The following is a 21,414-nucleotide window of genomic DNA, read 5'->3' as shown; positions in this document are numbered from 1 at the left end:
TAGACTGCACTACACGGTATCACGGAGACTGTGCCATGTGTCTTAAGGTACCCTGACAATCAATATAAATAAAAGGGTTATGCAGAGTACCGAAATCAGAAAGACACCTAACCATAGATCTGGCTCAAGGGGGGTCTGGCTGACTCCCCTGGAGCTGTGTCCAACCCAGAGTGACACAAGTCAGCCATGGCATCTGCCCTGTGTCTTGCCCACATTGGCAAATAGTGATCTGTGGAGCTACCCGTTTGCTCCGCAACTGGCGTCCCTGAACTACAGATGGTACCTGGGTCCGTGCTACCTTTTGAGAGTATGGAACCCCATAGGTAACATATAAAGGGAACTACTGAACCTGCCTTCTCTTTGCAGGTTTGACAGGTTTACTGGCTATGGTGTAAATCCACAGTAAATACACAAATGAACAACTATAACTGCAGCCCATAGTGGAATTGAACCTAGGACCTCTGGGTTGGCAGTGTAACATATACTATTTAATTCCCGCCTGTAAACCTATCAGATAGGCTGTGCGAAAATTCTGACAGTTTGTGTGAAAAGGTTGATGCAGAGTACTGATCTAACCCAGAACATATAAATATATCTATATCGTCTAATCCCCGCCTGTATACTTAACAGGGTGAGATGGGCCGTGTGGAAAATTCCCTATCCCTGCTTAGGATGCTGTGCAGCTTCATTAAGAAAGTGTGTGTGTGTGTGGGTGTTAAAACGGCAGCTGCTGTTAGAGTCTGCCACCTTGTTGCTAGCGGAGCAGTACGGCAGCCAGAGCGGTAACAGCAGTGGCGGGAAGCAAGAGACCGCCAATTGTTGTAGATCCCCTTCAGTTAAAGGACCCGTTGCGCTCTTCAATAATGGGACAGCCGCTGCTGTTTGTGTAACACAGACAGCAAGCGGCATAAAGCAGTGGTGAGAGCTCTGACCTTCCGCTCGAGGACTATGAACCTCCGCTCAGTGGCGCTTGGAAGCCGCTAGCAAACACCCAGGCTGTACTGTGAGGGGGAGGGTAATAGCGGGGACAATAGAAAACGCTGCCAGAGCAGGTTACTTGTCCTACCTGAATTAGAAGCCTCCTCAGAGTTGATCTGGTAAAGGAAAGTCCCAGAGGCCGCTGGCATGGTGACTGTTCCAGAGGCAGGGTGAGTGAGGACTGTATCTATCTATCTAACCTCACTCACAACATGCTTGTCACCTGTGAACAGGGACTAAGCATATTAGAAAAACAAAAACAAACAAGAGCAAATAAAACCTAACTAAAAACTAAGAGCAAGAAAAACTGTGCCTGTCCTCCAAGGCACAAAACTAAAACTGAGGTGCTGGCTGGACAGGAAGGAGATGGGAGGGGTTAGAGGGGGGAGGAGTCAGGTTTTAATAGTTCTGTGCCAAACTCCACAACCACACACCTCTAACCCATCAGTAAGTGCGCAGCGTCCCCCAGATGGATGAAAGAGAAAGTAGGATTTTGGTACTTACCAGGTAAATCCTTTTCTTTGAATCCATAGGGGGCACTGGATGCCCACCCAGAGCAGTTTTACCTGGGTTGTTTGTTTTACCTGGGTTGTTTTAAGCTCAAAGGAGCTTATGATAACACATTTTACCAGGGTTGTATTAAGCTCAGAGGAGCTTATGGTAAGAAAATTTCACCGATTGGTTCAAATTATAAAGGTCTATCGGTTATGGTGTCAACTGTTTAGTTGACAGTAACGTTATGGGTCAACTTTGTTGTTGTCCGTTATGTGATAGGAATTCTCCATTGTCAACCTCTCTATAGTCTTGTTCGCTCAGTAAAAAACACTGAGGTCGTACACTGAGGTACTCTGGGATATGGAGGGGTGGAGAGTTCTAAATTTAAATATTCAGTGCCTTTGTTTCTGCTACGCCGTCCATATCCCCAAGAGTACTCCAGTGCCCCCTATGGATTCAAAGAAAAGGATTTACCTGGTAAGTACCAAAATCCTACTTTTTTTCTAACAGGCGCTTTCAGCGCTGCTGCCGCAAGACGAAGGAGAGACTGCATGCGGTTAGCTTCCGCAAGGTTAGTGCACTCCCCCAGTACTGCACGCTCCCAGACACACAGCAGGTTCTGGGAGCGTGGTCTTCCGCCGCTGGCTGCCCGCTCCATGCTCCCCGCCGCTACAGACACCCCGTTGGCCGCCGCTACTTAAACCCTGCTAGCCGCCCGATGCCTGCCTCACTGCCCGCCCGGCGCTCAGGCCGCACATCGTTCTCAGCGGGAGCACTCTGATCACAGTGCGCTCCCGCTGCCCGCTATTCAGCCCAGCCGCGGACAGACAGGCTGCCGCCTCTGGGCTTCTGCATCCGTCCCCCGCTGCTCTCCGGCTCCCCTCCGCTAGCTATGTCAGGGGAGAGCACTACGGCTGCACAGGGGGAGATCGCGGGACACGGGGGGAGGGGATGATTATATCCGCAGGTATGCCAGATCCCGATTGCAGGCATATGTTATAAATAATATGCATATGTTATATCTAATATATGCATGGTAATTTATTACACATATTGTAGTATGTCATATATACGTGTGGAGTATATTACATATGTATATATAGGCGGTAATATGTAATGTATGCCTGATCTGTTGTGACTAATATTACTGTAAATGGGAAATTGATTTCTATTGTTTATTGTTCTTATGCTTAACATATGGTGAAAGCACATGGCTGGACACCATTTTAACTCAATTTCCTGTTTCTTTGTCCAGGAAATTTTTCTGCGGTCCTTCAACACTTCCCCACTTCCCCACTAGAGGAGCAGGGGTGGTGTTAGGAATTTTCTGTCACAAGAAAGTGTGCAGCAATACTTTTCTAGTTTATGTACACGTTACTTATCTAAGGGAATCCACGTGCACAGTGGAAATACCAGTCCGCATCCGTACATATATCCTAATCCTATTTGGGCGGCTACATCTAACTGTTTATAACGAAGTCACATGCTCATCTGGAGGGTATGTATTCTCTGTGAGAGCGCTGCGGAATATGTGTGCGCTATATAAATAACTGATAATATATAATAAATAAACAGTACCCATCAGAAGAGGTGATGGTGGACTACGAGAACTAACATGGCTGACAGCTATAGCAGACATGCGGAAATTCTCAGGCGATATACCAATGTGAGTAACAAGCCGTCGAAACTGTTCTGAGGCCAGAACTGGCTATTAACTACGTTATTTCTGCGACTATAATGTCGGTAACCCAAACCCCAACTACAGCATAGACATTGCCTTTAGCATAGGTGGAATGTCCACTCTGACTAGTCATTGTAGGTGCAAGTGGGACCTGGACAGTTTTGACACCAAGAAATGCTGTCATAGACTCTGGTATAGTGAATGGTTGAATAATAGAATTAGAACAATGAACACACACACACCCGCACAGGCGCTCGCTGCGTTCTATCCTATACGAACGCTTGCATTTGAAATAGGTTCCTTAGTGGCATTAAAAACTCAGAACCTTGCGTCTGGCATTGAATCTTTGTGGTTGACAGACGCTTTGCGTGGCCTTACACGGAAATGTGTTATTTACTCCTAAATTAGAAAGTTTCAGTTCTCACGATCCGGCGTGAGAGTCTATTTACAGCCATTGCCACACCAGTTCTTACAAAACTGCACCAGGGTTCAAATCTTTTAAACCTCAGTCTTTTCCAGTTGTCCTACAACACACGACACGACTACACGTGGTCGAGAAGGTGATTTAACCGTCGTTCAGACACAACGGCTGCTGACAAGCCAATGGCATGGCAAGTTTTTTAATTGTCTTGTTTCTTCTTTTGTGCAAGCAATTCTTCTGATGTCTCATTCGACATTATTACTGAAATCCACAGATCTGCGGTTACATAATTAGTGTTCAATCACACATAGAGTTCCATTGTCTACCACCTTGGCTGTGGTTTGTCAAGGCTAGATCCAAAACTAGCCGGCCTGTGTCAGAAGACAAAAAGGCAGTTCTGTAGACCGCAATTCAGTGTCTCCTAGATTCAAGGTTATTACAATATTTTTTGTAGTACCGCAGCCGGCCGACTGTTATATACCAAAAGTGGCTCAATCAGTGGAATTCATGCGGTCAGTGATTGCAGGTTTACAACCACTGAAATCATATTCTCCCTAGAAGTCAAGAATGCGTTCTTACGCGTTCACAATTTTGCCACTCCATCTGGCATACTTAGACGTTGGCAGTCCATCATTCAAGCTCTCCTGTTTGGTTTCTCATCAGCGCCTCGGGTTGTCACAGGGGTGATGTCTGTGATAAGTTATTCTCAGATCCCGGCTGGTGATAATGGTTCTGTGCTTAGATAACCTTCTCATCACAGCTCTAGTTCAACAAATACTCCTTCAAAAAACATTACTAACGTACAATGTACTAGTTCAACACGGTGGAATTGTCAACTTCAAGAAATCACTTCTGAATTCGTCTCAATGACTTAAATTCCTAGGAATGATTCTCAATACAGTAGATCAAAGAAATTACCTACCAGAAAATAATGTACAGAGTATTCGTCATCTGGTACAATTCGTGCTCAAGCCACGCACAGTCTCGGTACATTTGTGCATTCGCCTCTTAGGCACAATGGTGACGGCTTTCGAAGCGCTTCAGGTCGGAAGATTTCACTCACGTCCTTTTCAACTGGATGTGCTCGCACAGTGGTCGGGCTCGCATCTGCAGACTCACCACAGGGTGAGGTTGTCGCCACGGACCAGAGCATCTCTACTCTGGTGGCTCAAAGTACACAATCTAACCGCAGGAAAACAATTCGGCGCCTGGAATTGGATAATTCTAATGACGGACTCTAGCCTCAGAGGTTGGGGAGCTGTAGTTCAAAATTGTCAGCTCCATGGTCTCTGGGCGGATCACGAAAGATTGCTGTCTATAAATGTCCTGAAACTACGGGCAATTTACAATGTGCTACGGCAAGCAGTGCACATGCTTCGGTCTCCGACTGTCCGGGCGCAGTCAGACAACGCGACGGCGGTCGCGTACATCAACAAACAAGGAGGAACGAGAAGCCGCATGGCAATGCGGGAAGGAGCTTGAATCCTCATTTGGCCCGAGCATCACCAAGTGTTATTGTCGGCAGTGTTCATTCCGGGAGTGGTCAACTGGAAGGCGGATTATCTCAGCCATCGGGATTTTAATGCAGAGGAAGGGGCATTAAATCCAGAAGTGTTTCACATGCTGGTCCACAGGTGGGGTTGCCCTCATCTCGCCACAATCACCAAACGCCCCAGTATGTGTCCAGAACGCAAGATCCGATCCAACGGCAGTGGCGGCGGATGCTCTCACAATCGCGTGGCCATACAGCCTCGTGTATCTATTTCCACTGTTTCCGCTCCTCCCTTTGTTGCTAAAACGGAACACAAGAAAGTCCACCACAGTCATACTAGTAGCGCCTCATTGGTCTCCGAGAGCTTGGTTCTCAGATCTCCGCGGACTACTCGCAGACGATCCTTGTCCGCTCCTACTACGTCCGGACCTGTTACAACAGGGTCCGTTCCTTTACCGAGTTAGCGCGGCGGCGTTTGACGGGGTGGCTATTGAGACCGCACTCTTAAGAAGAGAGGGCATTCCAGAAAAAAAAAAAAAAAAAAAAACTGTTATACCAACCATGTACGAGCTAGGAAGCCAGTTACGGCAGTTCATTATTACAGAATTGGGCGTGCCTATATAGGTTGGTGTGAAGCTCGGAAGTTTCCGACATCATCTTTCAAGTTATTCCGTCTTTTGTTATTTCTACAGACGGGGTTAGATGGAGGACTGCGTTTATCTACACTAAAGGTGCAGGTATCTGCTTTGTCAATTTAATTTCAAAGACGATTGGCTCTATTGCCGTCTATACACACTTTTCTGCAAGGTGTCCTCAGAGTACAGCCTCCATTCATTCCACCTACAGCGCCATGGGACTTGAAGCTGGTTTTAGATTTCTTACAGTCTTCATATTTTGAACCCTTACAACAAGTGAATATTAAGTTTCTCACTTGGAAAACTATTTTTCTTCTAGCCCTAGCTTCGGCAAGTCGTGTTTCAACTTTGGGTGCCTTGTCATGCAAGCCACCGTATTTAATGTTTCATGATGACAGAGCGGATCTTCGGACGAATCCCGCTTTCTTGCCAAAGGTAGTGTCATCTTTTCACATCAATCAACCAATAGTAGTTCAATCAACCAATAGTAGTTCCTGTGTTAACAGGAAATTCTGGAACTTTGGTTGTGGTACGCGCATTACGCGTTTATGTATCCCGAACGTCTACATTTCGTAAGACGAATACATTGATGCTGCCAAGATGGGTTGGCCAGCTTCTAAGCAGACTTTATCCAGATGGATTAAACTGACCATACGTCAGGCTTACCTTCATGCTAGGTTACAGCCGCCTACATTAGTAACCGCTCATTCCACACGTTCTGTGGGAACTTCATGGGCAGCTGGTCGTGGGGCTTCTACGACGCAGTTTTGCCGTGCGGCTACATGGTCAGCAGTGCACATGTTTGTGCGCTTTTACAAGTTTGATACGTTTGCGGCATCAGCTTCTAGCTTTGGCCGCCTAGTGTTACAGGTGCCATACAGCTCTCCCGCCCACGGGGGAAGCTTTGGTACGTCCCAAGAGTACTCCAGTGACCCCTAGTGGATGAAAAAAAAAATAGGATTTTGGTACTTACCAGGTAAATCCTTTTCTTTGAATCCATAGGGGGCACTGGACGCCCACCCAGAGCAGTTTTACCTGGTTTGTGGTAAGTTCAGGGGATCTCATGGTAACACATTCTCACCGACTGGTTTAAACTTTCAAGTTCTATCGGTTATGGTGTCAACTGTTTAGTAATTCTCCATTGTTCACTTCTCTGTCGCTCCTATTCGGCTCAGTAACAAAAACCACTGAGGATCCTGGGAGTATGGAGGAGGGTTGCTCATTTAAATATTTAAATGTGCCTTCCTTTGCTACGCACCGTCCATATCCCAAGAGTACTCCAGTGCCCCCTATGGATTCAAAGAAAAGGATTTACCTGGTAAGTACCAAAATCCTATTTTTACTCCTACAGCATATTCAGGACTCTGCTAACTTTATGGTGGAGGCCATAAAGGAAATTGGTTTGCTCAATGCATGCACCACTGTCATGGTAGTGTCAGCACGCAGAGGCTTGTGGCTGCTCTAGTGGACTGCGGATTCCAGGAAAGGTATGGAGAGCCTACCATTCACAAGTGAGGCCTTTTTTGGAGATGAACTGGGTAAGTGGATATCCAAGGTTACGGCGGGTAAGTCTACGTACCTGCCTTTCGCAGCACCCTCCGCTAGGAAAACCTACTCTGCAGTCCTTTGGTACAGTTAAATTTCAAAACAAACCCAAGAGTTCTTCTATAGCATTCAAAGGCAATAAGGGTATACCCAGAAAACCAGCAGCTGCCGGTTCTCAGAAACAGTCCTCTGGATCTGCTTCCTCAAAGCCTTCAGCATGACGGACGGCACTGCCTGGAAGACAGGCAGGTGGGAGCCCGGTTACGTTATTTCAGTCACATCTGGGCGGCATCTTGCCAGGATACCTGGGTCACAGACCTTGTCACAGTGATACAGACTAGAGTTTCAGGAACTCCCACCTCACAGATTCTTTAAATCAGGCTTTACCAGCGACTCCAGAAGCAAGTATAACTTTATTCAAAACTGGTACAGTCTCAGGTCATTGTCCCAGTTCCACCTCCACTACAAACCAAGGGTTATTACTCCACCCTGTTTGTGGTTGCGAAACCGGACGGTTCGGTAAGGCCCATCTTAAACTTCAAATCACTGAACCCGTACTTGCGGGTGTTCAAGGTGGAGTCTCTGAGAAAAGTGATCTCAGGTCTGAAGGAATGGGAATTTCTGGTGTCTCTGGACATCAAGGATACATACCTTCATTTTCCGATTTGGCTGCCTCATCGGGGCTTATCTAAGGTTTGCAGTACAGGACTGTCACTACCAGTTCCAGGCACTGCCATTTGGCCTCTACACGGCTCTGAGGGTATTTACCAAGGTAATGGCAGAAATTGTTTCTCCTCTGCAAGCAGGGACTGAACATAATACTGTACCTGGACAACCTGCTGATCAAAGCACCATCCAGGGAGAGGTTGTTGGACAGCATTGTCCTCTCAACCAGACTACTCCAGGATCACGGGTGGATTCTGAACCTGCCTAAATCCCACCTGGAACCAACACAGAGGCTTCCGTTCCTGGGGATGATCCTGGATATGGAGGTACAGAAGGTATTCCCTCCGCTGGTGCGGGATGTTCTCAAGCCAACCCGGATATCGGTGCATCTCTGCATTCGCCTTCTGGGGAAGATGGTAGTCTCTTACGAGGCTCTGCAGTACGGAAGGTTTCATGCGAGGCCCTTCCACCTGGATCTGTTGGACAAATGGTCCGGATCGCATCTTCATATGCACCAGAGAATACGTCTGTCCCCAAAAGCCAGGATTTCTCTTCTGGGGTGGCTTCAGACTTCTCACCTGACTGAGGGTTGAAGGTTCGGAATTCAGAATTGGTTTCTGCTGACCACAGATGAAGCCTCAGAGGTTGGGGAGCGGTCACCCAGGGGGACAGGTTCCAAAGAAAATGGTCAAGTCAGGAAGCCATTCTTCTGATCAACGTTCTGGAACTAAGGGCCATATACAACACCCTTCTACAGGCAGCACATCTTCAAGATCACGCCATTCAGGTTCAGTCGGACAATGTGACGGCAGTAACGTACATAAACCGACAGGGCGGAAGGAAGATCAGAGCAGCAATGTCAGAGGTAACAAGAATTCTCCTCTGGGCAGAAAGATGCGGTGGTGCTGTCGGCAATCTTTATTCCGGGAGTGGACAACTGGAGAGCGGACTTCCTCAGCAGACACTATCTCCACGCAGGAGAGTGGGCCTTTACGCGCAGGTGTTCGAGTCCTTAACATGTCTGTCCACAAATAGACATGGCTTCTCATCTCAACAAGAAGCTAAAGCGGTATTGTTACAGGTTGAGGGGCCCACAAGCAGTAGTGGTGGACGCTCTGGTGACTCCATGGGTCTACCAGATGGTTTACGTGTTCCCACCTCTTCCATTGATCCCAAGAATTCTCAAAAGAATAAAAAGGTTCAAGCAATTCTCATTGCTCTGGATTGGTCAAGAAGGATCTGGTACGCAGATCTTCTGGAGATGCTCCTGGAGGACCCGTGGCCTCTGTAGAGGATCCTCTCGAGACAACAGGGGCCGTTTGTCTATCACGACTTACCGTGGCTACGTTTGACGGCATGGAAGTTGAGCATCAAATTCTAGACCGGAAAGGCATTCCGGACAGGGTTATTCCAACCTTAATGTAAGCCCGGAGAAGGGTAACCTCTAAACATTACCACCGTGTTTGGAAAAAATGTGTTGTGGTGTGAACACAGGAAATTTCCTGCAGTGGAATTTCATCTGGGACGTTCTACAGTCAGGTGTGGATGTGGGCCTATGTTTGGGCTCATTGAAAGTCCATATTTCAGCCTTGTCCATTTTCTTCCTAAAGCAATTGGCTTCCGTCCCTGAGGTTCAGACGTTCTTGAAGGGTGTTCTGCACATCCAACCGCTCTTTGTGCCTCACACGGCACCTTGGGATCTGAACGTCGTGTTGCAGTTTCTACAGTCGGACTGGTTTGAACCTTTACAGGAGGTTGACGTTAAGCTTCTTACGTGGAAGGCTGTTGGCTTCCGCAAGGCGTGTCCGAACTGGGGCCATGGTCTCACAAAAGCCCCTGTTTGATTTTTCATGAGGATAGAGCTGAACTCAGAACTCGTCAGCAATTTCTTCCTAAGGTGGTGTCTGCATTTCATATCAACCAATCTATTGTGGTTTCGGTGCTTACTGACACCTCTGTTACCTCAAAGTCCTTGGATGTTGTAAGGACTTTGAAGATCTATGCGAAGAGGACAGCTCGTCACAAAAAAAATATCTGACTTGCTGTTTGTTCTCTGATCCCAAGAAAATTAGGTGTCCTGCTTCAAAGCAGGCTATTGCCCGCTGGATCAGGCTTACTATCCAGTATGCTTATTATATGGCAGAATTGCCAGTTCCTAGAGTACAGGCCCACTCTACTAGGTCAGTGGGTTCTTCCTGGGCGGCTGCCCGGGGTGTCTGCTTTACAGCTCTGCCGAGCAGCTACATGGTCAGGGTTGAACACGTTTGCTAAGTTCTACAAGTTTGATATTTTGACCTCTGAGCACCTTCAGTTTGGTCAGTCAGTTCTGCAGGAACATCAGCACTCTCCCACCTGGTTTTGGAGCTTTGGTACATACCCATAGTACTAATGTGGACCCCAGTATCCTCTATGACGTAAGAGACAATAGGATTTTAATTACATACCGGTAAATCCTTTCCTCGTAGTCCGTAGAGGATATTGAGCGCCCGCCCGATGCTTCGTGTTTCCTGCTTTGTTACTTTAAGTATCGTGGTTGGTTCAGCTGTTGCTGGTCAAGTTCAAGTTTGGTTAGCATGGCTTTCCTCTTGTTTGTGTGCTGGTTTGAATCTCACCACTGTTCTGTTAAATCCTTCCTCAGGATATGTTCGTCTCCTCGGGCACAGTTTCTAGACTGAGTCTGGTAGGAGGGGCATGTAGGAGCCAGTGCACACTATTGATTTCTTAAAGTGCCCAAGGCTCCTAGTGGACCTGTCTATACCCCATGGTACTAATGTGGACCCCAGTATCCTCTATGGACTATGAGAAAAGTATTTACCAGTAGGTAATTAAAATCCTAATTTATTTATTTATTTTTCAAAATACTGTAAATGTTTGCTTTTCGTAAATAGGTGGACTTCTCATTTGCCTTCCCCGGGAGCAGGCTGCGCGCTTCTGTGCAGAGATCAAATCGCCAAAGTACGGTGAGGGACATCAAGCCTGGATCATCGGCATTGTAGAAAAAGGAAATAGGTCAGCACGTATCATTGAGAAACCACGGATTATTGAAGTGACCCCGCGAGGTGCTGGAACAAGCGACAGCAGCACTACACCAAGCCTAGATGGGACATGCTAAATAAACAACCAACAACCCACAAATCTGTTTCATGGCAGAACTGGAACTTACTTGTATAACTGTAAACCATGCATTAGGATAAAATGCTTACATTGATTGGCATTAAATATTTCATAATCTGAAATGGCAGCTGAAATTGCACCGATGGAACTATAAATTGAATGATTATTTTGTTCTCTTGATACAAACGGAGGACTATGGCGAAGCCCAAAGATGGAATGATTTTTAATGACACATTGGTTATTTTCTCACCTATACTCCTAGGTCCAGGCCTGAGCAGCTGGGTCTATGTGTTTAGGAGCAGAGGAACTGATCTCCTGGGAACCCCTCCTATCTATGAAGCCTCTCTTTTAAACCCATTTTTGGGCTGGATGAGGTTGACACTATTTCGGAAGAGGGGGAGGAAGGGTAAATACATTCTTGGGTTATGCTTTCAGATTGTTTTCAATAAAATACCATTTTTTTTTGTTGATGAAACCATATAGACTTGATTTGTATAAACATCATAACCTGATTATATTGTCTTCAAGATTTTGCTCTCCATTGAAACACCATGTTAGAGCAGCTAGATTTTATTTACAGAGAGGAACAGACTTATCCAACAACAGGGAGGCACTGATCAAGCTTGATGGTAGAAGGGTGTCAAATAGTATGCAGTATTGCTCTTTGGGCACAAGTCACTTCCCAGTATACTAAAAATCAAAACTAGCCTTTAGGAAAGGATTTGTAGACCTCTTATTCATCTTCAATAGAATTGGTCTGTATGTTTGTAAAGCCAAAGGTTGATCCACTCCATGCCAAATACTTTACTACCTGAAACGTGTTATGCATCCTTCAGCTCCAAGCCATTTGAAAATCACAGGTTTGCAGTCAGATTGAGAACACCAATTTGCATTACGTAAATGCTAAGCAGTCCATATACACCATGTATAATCTGTATGGGCAGGCTGAGCAGTCCTTAGTGTTAGAGCTACTCTATACAATCCATAACATGTATCTGCAGAGTGTCCATGTCTGGAGCCTTGTACTGACACTTGGGGCAACAGAACTCCTGAAGTTCTAGCACAGGGTGGAAGGAAGCAGCTTGTGGATTAGAGTAGGGCATATAGGACCCTATAAAGAAAAGAGATATCAGTGATGGGCACGTGTGTCAGGATTCACAGAACACACTATAGGCATATGACATACCAGGCAGACTTGGTCGTAAAGTGTCAGAATGTCTATTCATCATCTCTTCAATCCTAGCCCTGAAACACAAACCAACTTGTTAGATGGAAATAAGAGATAAAGACTCGCCAATAGAACAGTGCTAATACATGGTTAGAAAAGACCTGGCCCCTTCAGACTCGTTCCTCAACCTTTCTCGCTGCAGTCTGTCCAATTGCTCCTGCAACTGTTCCTTCTCCGCATGAAGCCTCTCACGGGCCTTTCGTTCAGCCTGAAAATCTGCACGATAGATCTCTGCCTGCATGTTAAGGAGAGCAAGAGATTCAGTTTAGGAGAACACCATGACTGTGCAATAACCAGGTCTAGCATTGCTGATGGCCCTACCTGAGCTTTCAGAAGAGCAACGGTTTCTGTCAGGCCTTTTTGCTCATCTGTTTCAACCTTCAGCTTGTCTATGAGTTCTTGTTTGGCTACGAGAGCTTCTTCTGCCTCCTGCAGCTGCTGCTTTAGCTCATGAAGTTCAATTTCTGTGCCCTGCAGAGAGCACAGCACATGTAAATCCACTAATCTCAGGCAGTGAAACTGGATGGTTTCACTAGTTTCTTCTCACCTGCATCCGTTTTTCCTGCTGAAGGCTCGTCTTGATGTGCACATCGTATTCTTGAAACAACTTGTGATATGCAGCCTGGAGCTGGGCAAGCTTCCTCCTACAAAACAGGCAGTTATCCCAAAGTAAGACACTGATCATATAAGGATTCCTTACAAAGGGCTAGAATTAACTTTACATATCAATCCCAGGTCCTGAGAAAGACCTCTAGAAAGACCCGAGGTTAGAAGATGATCCAGGATTCGGCTATAGCATTTAAGGCCAAAACAGTACAGGAATGGTACCACTAGTATACAACACCTCAGACACGGGTGGTCTTCAGTATGCCGGCTGTCAGGATCCCGGCGCCGGCATACCGACACTTATTCTCCCTCGTGGGGGTCCACAACCCCCCTGGAGGGAGAATAAAATAGCGTACAGTGTCCACAGCGTGGCGAGTGCAGCCACACTGTCGGTACGCCGGTGGTCGGGCTCCCGGCGCTGGTATGCTGGTCGCCGGGAGCCCGACCGCCAGCATACCATACTACACCCCTCAGACTCAATGGATTTATACAGAAAGGTCTGACATGGTCATTATATCTGAATATGTGAGAAGGTCACTGTGGAAAGCAGATTAAGATTACCAAAACCATGATCTGTGGCACAAGAAGTAGTAAGGGACTTATCTTAACCGTTCCTGTCCTATTTCTCTCTCAGCGGATGAGCGCGACAGTCATACAGAACACTGCAATCTATTCCTTTTGTAGAAGATTGTGTCTGTGCACTGGCAAAAACCTTACCAAATGGATTATATAACTGTGTCTAGTGTCCACAACTAGCAGATTATCTCTTGCCTTCTAATTGTGAACACAGAAGTTAACAATAAAAATGCCCTACCTGTAATTCAAATAGACTAGGTAAATTACTACTTGGCATTGATACTCAAATAGCTTTGTGACCGCCCTCTGTATAGGTGCTACAATTACATAAGGTAAATGATGTTTTGATTTAACCAACCTCCTACATGTACATAAATCCATAGACGTCAGACCCAGTTTATTGGTATATTGTATGTTTGCAGTATAAACATTATTACATATTTCATGAAAAAGTAGTTCATGACCCCCTCCAAACCTCTATCCAGTACCACCTCATGACATTAGGCGTGTTAAACACCTAGGATGCAGATTACCCACCCACTGCTGAAAGTATTGTACAGCCCACAGTCTTACTGAAACGTGGCAAAAATTACAAGAGGACTACCACTTTGACTTCCGGTCAGTGAATAAGATGCAGCACTGACAACTAAAGCAATGTATCGCCAACAAGAACTGACAATAATCATGAGTTCTAAACCAGGCTTGTATAGCATTTGTTCATTACCGATTTAAAACAAACAACTTCGTCAAATCAAGACTTAACTCCTTGGTAAATATAGCCCTTGGTTCTATGACCCCGCTAAAATAAAAGACCATCAAATATATATGGTGGTGAAGTTATAATCTCGGCAGTGTACTTGAAGGACCTAATGTAATAAGGTGCCAAATTTGGAAAATGCTGTAATTTTGGCTAGGCATGTATTCAAATTTAAAGACCAATGTTCAGTAAGGCAAACCCAGGTTTCAGAATCCAGCAGCCTAGTACATCTGGCCCCAAGTCTACTTCACCTGTACATTTAGCATTTTATCAATTTTAAAATACTGCTGGAGTTGGACAGTAATTTGTCAAGTTGCCAACAGTTCCCGCAATGGAAACCGGTCTTTATATTGATCAGAAAGCGGCTGGAACCTGTTCCTCATACAAATGGGCACTTGAAAGCCCTCCATATTAAATCGGCAGTGATAAATTCCTTACCATCAATTGGATCAATGGGAACTGTAGTCTCTAGCTCAGGGGTTCTCAAATGCGGTCGTCAAGGCACCCTAACGGTCCAGGATTCTAAAGTCAAATGACTCACTAGGGTAAATTTCACATGTGCTCAATCATGGATATCCTTAAATCTGGACCGTTGGGGTGCTCTGAGGACAGCATTTTGGAACCTTTGCTCTAGCTGAATATTAGCTCCCAGCTTCTGGATGGAAAAGGTCTGAAAACTATAAGTATCCCGACAGCCTACATCCCAAATGTAAGTATGCAAGGGTGGGGGGGAATGTTAGGGGGTGGCGTAAGTCTAATTACCCGACCGCCATTCTGCTTCTCAGCATCAGGATATTTGTGTCGGTCTTTAGACCGCCGGCATCCCAAATGCTGGTCACACGTATAACACCCCTCGTTCTTGTGGACTTATCTGCTACTATAGCCAGTGAGGTCTTCTGCCTGGGACGGGTGTAGCATGGTATGCCGGCGGCCGGGCTCCTGGCGACCAGCATACCGGCGCCAGGAGCCTGACCGCCAGCATACCAACAGCGCAGCGAGCGCAAAGGAGCCCCTTGCGGGCTCGCTGCACTCTCCACGCTGCGGGCACGGTGGCGTGCCACGCTATTTTATTCTCCCTCCAGGGGAGTCGTGGACCCCCACGAGGGAGAATAGCTGTCGGTATGCCGGGTTTCCGGCGCCAGTATACTGTGCGCCGGGATCCCGACATTCGGCATACTGAAGACCACCCACCTGGGACCACATATGCCGTGATCCTGTGTATACAAGTTGCACAAAACAAAGACATGTGGCAACAACACTACAGGGTTCACTGCAACTTGAGCAGAAGATGATCCAAGAAAAGAGCCACCAGTCTGAAGGACAGGCGTATTGGTAGAAGGACCAGAATTGCATATAACAAGTGGAGTGCTGTAGCCTTATCATTCATGGCTACTATTTAGCTTTTTCTTCTTCAGGAACAGTCAGGTCTGCAACCTCTAGGAATTCCTACATCCCGTTCCCAGCATGGCTTGAAGGGTGAAAAACTGATCTAAGTAATTACTGATGGTCTGGTGCATGGACTTCCTACTTAGCAGCAAGAAAAGCTCCGTATGGTCTCCTGCCATCTTAAATTTTCCTCAGCCAGAGACCAGGAGCGAAAGTTAGAGACTACTTCGACGTAGGATTGACTTGGCAGTTTAAATCAGCAACAATATTACGTCCAAAACATGCCATTCTTTGCACTTAGTGCTGCTTTAAATTTCCAGGTCAAAGCCACTGCTTTGTATATCTAGCCCCACATGCCAAGTGGGGACCTAGTAAAGAGGAACAGGGACAGAATTATGCTTCCTGCTGCAGAACGTAGAACAGAATAAGGGGGCAGTGCCCTGATCCACCAACATAGACATCATTGCCCAAACACAAACTGATGGAACCAGTGCATAGTATACCACATTTCTCTAGTGTCCATAGGGGATACTGGGGTCACTTAGTACGATGGGGTATAGATGGGGTCCAAAGGAGCCGGTCCACTTTAAATTTCTTCAACTGGGTGTGCTGAGTAGAAATTGGTGTCCTCTGGTTCTTGGTGCGGCGCAATCGTAGGGGTGGTATACGGACCCTCCCTGGGGAGATCCCATAGCCCTCCTGCGTAGACTGGCCAGCGGTTTGGTACAAACAGGTACTTTTACTTCGTTTGACACCACAGGAGACATTTGCCAGTATAAAAAAGATGCACAGCTCTGGCGCCATTACAGGGGGCGGCGCTAACTCAGAGCGGGACCAGCGCCTTCCTCTACTTCCAGCAGCACGGCACACAGCTCCTCCAGGGACACTCCAGATACAACAGGGGTGTTAGTAAGGGGGAAAGCCGTTATTATACAATATAAATAGAGCCCTGAAAAGGACCAGCTCAAGTGTTTACACCAAACTCAGTGTAAATACAGCCTGCAGTCTTACCGAGTCTGCTAGGCTTAGTGTGCTGGTCCTCTATCTCTGGGTCTCCTACTCACATACCAGTCTGGGCAGGCTTGCTTGTACAGTGTTTGTGTTTTGTCTCCTGTAAACATGGTAAAACACCAATTATGCATGGCATGTTTTATCAGATTCTCCCCCTCTGGGCTGGTTCACTCATGTGAACAATGTAGCCAGTCCTCTCAAACTAGTGAGGGGGAGGTTCAAGAGCCATCCTGGTTAGTTTCTATAAAATACATGATGGCGGACATGTCCTCTCATCAAATGGTCAAAAGGCTGTTGCAGACCTTGCTGCAAAGGCAGGTGACAGAACCCTCTCCCTGGCTCAGGGCCACATAAAAGTGGGCTGCCTGACTTACTCTCGGAATCTGATGAAGAGGGACAGGAGGAGGGGGAGGAGCTGGAGCCTATCACAGAAGATCCATCTCCGGCGCAGGGGATTGAATCCCTCACACTTGCTATCAAGGATGTGTTAAAAATCCCGGCGGAAGACTCTGCAGTACAGCAGTCATTCTTCTCCTCACAGAAAAGGGTTAGCATCACATTCCCTGATTCAAAGGAACTAGATGAGATAAAAAAAAAAAAAGTTCTAGGTGACAAGACGTTTTCTAAGCACTTTCCCATTTTCCCCAGAAGGCAGGGTAAATTGTGACAATCCCCCTGCTGTGGACCTATCAGTCTCACGCCTATCTAAAAAGGTGGTATTACCAGTCCCTGGCACCTCTGCCTTAAAGGATCCTGGGGATAGGAAAATAGAGACTACATTAAAGTCTATTTACACAGCAGCTGGTGTATCACAAAGACCTGTGATAGCGGGTTGCTGGATGACACATGCCATTCACACCTGGACGGGCCAGATTCAAGAGGGCCTTGCGGGGATATGTCTCTGGTGAATATGGTTACGGTGATCAAACACATTCAGGATACTGCACGAGTCCTATGTGATTCTATCAAGGAGATAGTTGCTATTAATGCAAGGACTACTGCCATGGCAGTGCCTGCGCGTAGAGCTTTGTGTCTGCGTCAGTGGATTGCGGATGCAAATTCTAAGTGCAATGTGGAGTTCCTTCCTTTTTCAGAAGAGTGGCTTTTCGGGGGTGAGATGGATACGTGGATTTCAAAAGCTACTGCAGGGAAATTCACATATCTCCCCTCTGGGGCCCCACCGGCCAGGCGCTCCTACCTGGGGCCGACCCTGCAGTCCTTTCGGACCGCTAGGTTTAGGTCAAGAGCCAGAGGCGCCTCAAATGCTACAAGAGGCACCAGAGGTAAGACAAGAAAAACAGCCGCTGCAGGCTCTCAGGAACAAAAGCACCAGCTCTGCTTCGACCAAAGCCTCGGCATGACGGTGTCTTCCACCCCAAGGAAATCTCGAGGTGGGAGCTCGTTTGTGTCACTTCAGCCGCATCTGGGAAAGGTCCTGCCAGGATGCCTGGGTAAAGGAGCTCATTTCTCAGGGCTACAAGCAGGAGTTAGACACTGCTCCTGCTCACTGATTTCTCTAACGTCCTAGAGGATGCTGGGGACTCCGTAAGGACCATGGGGAGAGACGGGCTCCGCAGGAGACATGGGCACTTTAAGAAAGAATTTAGTTCCTGGTGTGCATTGGCTCCTCCCTTTCTGCCCCTCCTCCAGACCTCAGTTTGATTCTGTGCCCAGAGGAGCTGGGTGCTTTTCAGTGAGCTCTCCTGAGTTTGCTGATAGAAAGTTTTTTATTAGGTTTTTTATTTTCAGGGAACTCTGCTGGCAACAGACTCCCTGCATCGTGGGACTGAGGGGAGAGAAGCAGCCCTACTCTCTGAAGCTAGGTCCTGCTTCTTAGGCTACTGGACACCATTAGCTCCAGAGGGATCGGTACGCAGGATCTCACCCTCGCCGTCCGTCCCAGAGCCGCGCCGCCGTCCCCCTCGCAGAGCCGGAAGACTGAAGCCGGGTGAGTTGAGAAGCAAGAAGACTTCACAGGCGGCAGAAGACTTCGTGATCTTCACTGGTGGTAACGCACAGCACTGCAGCTGTGCGCCATTGCTCCACACACCTACACATACTCCGGTCACTGTTAGGGTGCAGGGGGGGGCGCCCTGGGCAGCATTTGGGACCTCATTCTGGCAAATGAACGCCTATATACAGCTGGGCACTGTATATATGTAGGAGCCCCCGCCAAAGAAATAAAATTTAAGCGGGACAGAAGCCCGCCGGCGAGGGGGCGGGGCTTCTCCCTCAGCACTCACCAGCATCATTTTTTCTCCACAGCACGCTGAGAGGAAGCTCCCCAGGCTCTCCCCTGCTGATACACGGTAGAAGAGGGTTGAAAAGAGAGGGGGGGGGCACATAATTAGGCGCAAAAAAGTATATAAACAGCAGCTACTGGGTTAACATTAAGTTACTGTGTTATTCCTGGGTTGTATAGCGCTGGGGTGTGTGCTGGCATACTCTCTCTCCGTCTCTCCAAAGGGCCTCGTGGGGGAACTGTCTTCAGAAAGGACATTCCCTGTGTGTGTGGTGTGTCGGTACGCTTGTGTCGACATGTCTGATGTGGAAGGCTATGTGGGAGAGGAGCGGGAGCAAATGAATGTGGTGTCTCCGCCGACACCTGATTGGATGGATATGTGGAAGGTTTTAAATGATAATGTAAATTCCTTGCATAAAAGATTAGACAATGCTGATGCATTGGGACAGGCAGGGTCTCAACCCGTGCCTGATCCTATGTCGCAGGGACCGTCGGGGTCTCAAAAGCGCCCAATATCCCAAATTGTTGACACAGATACAGACATGGATTCCGACTCCAGTGTCGATTACGATGATGCAAAGTTACAGCCAAAGTTGGCTAAATCACTCCGATATATGATTATACCAATTAAGGAGGTTTTGAACATCACAGAGGAAACCCCTGTCCCTGACACAAGGGTTTATATGTATAAGGGAAAGAAACCTGAGGTAACTTTTCCCCCCTCACACGAACTGAATGAGTTATGTGAAAAAGCTTGGGAATCTCCAGATAAAACACTGCAGATTTCCAAACGGATTCTTATGGCGTATCCTTTCCCGCCAACGGACAGGTTACGATGGGAATCCTCCCCTAGGGTGGACAAAGCTTTAACACGCTTATCCAAAAAGGTAGCCCTGCCGTCCCAGGATACGGCTACCCTCAAGGATGCTGCTGATCGCAAACAGAAGGGTACCCTGAAGTCCATTTATACACATTCAGGTACCTTGCTCAGACCGGCAATCGCGTCGGCCTGGGTCTGTAGTGCAGTAGCGGCATGGACGGATACCATATCAAAGGAGTTTGATACCCTAGATAGGGATACTGTTTTATTGACCCTGGGGCATATTAAAGACGCTGTCCTTTATATGAGAGATGCTCAAAGAGACATTAGTCTGCTGGGTTCTAGAATAAACACTATGTCCATTTCTGCCAGAAGGGTCCTGTGGACTCGGCAATGGACAGGTGATGCCGACTCAAACCGACATATGGAGGTTTTACCTTACAGGGGTGAGGAATTGTTCGGTGAAGGTCTCTCGGACCTGGTCTCCACAGCTACGTCTGGAAAATCAAATTTTTTGCCTTATGTTCCCTCACAGCTTAAGAGAGCACCGCATTATCAAATGCAGTCCTTTCGTTCACAAAGAAACAAGAAAGTCCGAGGTGCGTCCTTTCTTGCCAGAGGGAGGGGCAGAGGAAAGAAGCTGCACAATATAGCTAGTTCCCAGGAACAGAAGTCCTCCCCGGCCTCTGCAAAATCCACCGCATGACGCTGTGGCTCCACTGGCGGAGTCGGGGCCAGTGGGGGCGCGTCTTCGGAATTTCAGCCACATGTGGGTTCACTCCCAGGTGGATCCCTGGGCAATAGAAATCGTGTCTCAGGGTTACAAGCTGGAATTCGAAGAGGTGCCTCCTCGCCGGTTTTTCAAATCGGCCCTACCGTCTTTCCCACTAGAAAGGGAGATAGTGTTAAATGCATTACAAAAATTGTATCTTCAGCAGGTGGTGGTCGAGGTTCCCCTCCTTCAACAGGGAAGGGGTTATTATTCGACCATGTTTGTGGTTCCGAAACCGGACGGTTCGGTCAGACCCATATTGAATTTAAAATCTCTGAACCTATACCTTGAAGAGGTTCAAGTTCAAGATGGAATCGCTAAGAGCGGTCATCGCCAGCCTGGAAGGGGGGGATTTTATGGTGTCACTGGACATAAAGGATGCGTACCTTCATGTCCCCATTTATCCATCTCATCAGGCGTACCTAAGATTTGCGGTACAGGACTGTCATTACCAATTTCAGACGTTGCCGCTTGGTCTCTCAACGGCTCCGAGGATTTTCACCAAGGTAATGGCGGAAATGATGGTGCTCCTGCGCAAGCAGGGTGTCACAATTATCCCGTACTTGGACGATCTCCTCATAAAAGCGAGATCAAGAGAGCAGTTGCTGAAAGTGTTACAACAACACAGCTGGATTCTCAATATCCCAAAGTCGCAGTTGGTTCCTACGACTCGTCTGCCTTTCTTGGGCATGATTCTGGACACGACCCAGAAAAGGGTTTATCTTCCGATAGAAAAAGCCCAGGAACTCATGACTCTGGTCAGGAACCTTTTGAAATCAAGACAGGTGTCAGTGCATCATTGCACTCGAGTCCTGGGAAAGATGGTGGCCTCATACGAGGCCATTCCCTTTGGCAGGTTCCATGCGAGGACTTTCCAATGGGATCTGTTGGACAAGTGGTCCGGATCACATCTACAGATGCATCGGTTGATCACCCTGTCCCCCAGGGCCAGGGTGTCGCTCCTGTGGTGGCTGCAGAGTGCTCACCTT

At 47.3% G+C, this 21,414-nt stretch overlaps 2 protein-coding genes across 7 annotated transcripts in view; one reads left to right on the top strand and one right to left on the bottom strand.

Moving 5' to 3' along the window:
* The window catches only part of LOC134948515 (selenide, water dikinase 2-like), a 46,759-nt gene extending 35,257 nt beyond the window's left edge, over positions 1–11,502 (top strand). For both annotated transcript variants that reach the window (XM_063936536.1, XM_063936537.1), the window contains exon 8: positions 10,802–11,502. In XM_063936536.1, coding sequence (XP_063792606.1) covers positions 10,802–11,025 — 224 coding nt within the window. In that variant the 3' untranslated portion in view covers positions 11,026–11,502. The remainder of the gene's footprint in view (positions 1–10,801) is intronic.
* Positions 11,503–11,581: 79 nt separating this feature from the next.
* The window catches only part of IKBKG (inhibitor of nuclear factor kappa B kinase regulatory subunit gamma), a 48,150-nt gene continuing 38,317 nt past the window's right edge, over positions 11,582–21,414 (bottom strand). For 4 of the 5 annotated variants that reach the window (XM_063936535.1, XM_063936532.1, XM_063936531.1 and 1 more), the window contains 5 exons: positions 12,803–12,899; positions 12,577–12,726; positions 12,357–12,490; positions 12,214–12,272; positions 11,582–12,138 (listed from right to left, as the gene is read on the bottom strand). In XM_063936535.1, coding sequence (XP_063792605.1) covers positions 11,996–12,138; positions 12,214–12,272; positions 12,357–12,490; positions 12,577–12,726; positions 12,803–12,899 — 583 coding nt within the window. In that variant the 3' untranslated portion in view covers positions 11,582–11,995. The remainder of the gene's footprint in view (positions 12,139–12,213; positions 12,273–12,356; positions 12,491–12,576; positions 12,727–12,802; positions 12,900–21,414) is intronic. The other variant, XM_063936534.1, reaches the window with a different exon arrangement.

The sequence above is a fragment of the Pseudophryne corroboree genome, chromosome 8, assembly GCF_028390025.1.
Source record: "Pseudophryne corroboree isolate aPseCor3 chromosome 8, aPseCor3.hap2, whole genome shotgun sequence".
Lineage (NCBI taxonomy): Eukaryota > Metazoa > Chordata > Amphibia > Anura > Myobatrachidae > Pseudophryne > Pseudophryne corroboree.
Note: the sequence above shows the minus strand (reverse complement) of the source record. Positions and strands in the feature narration are given on the sequence as shown.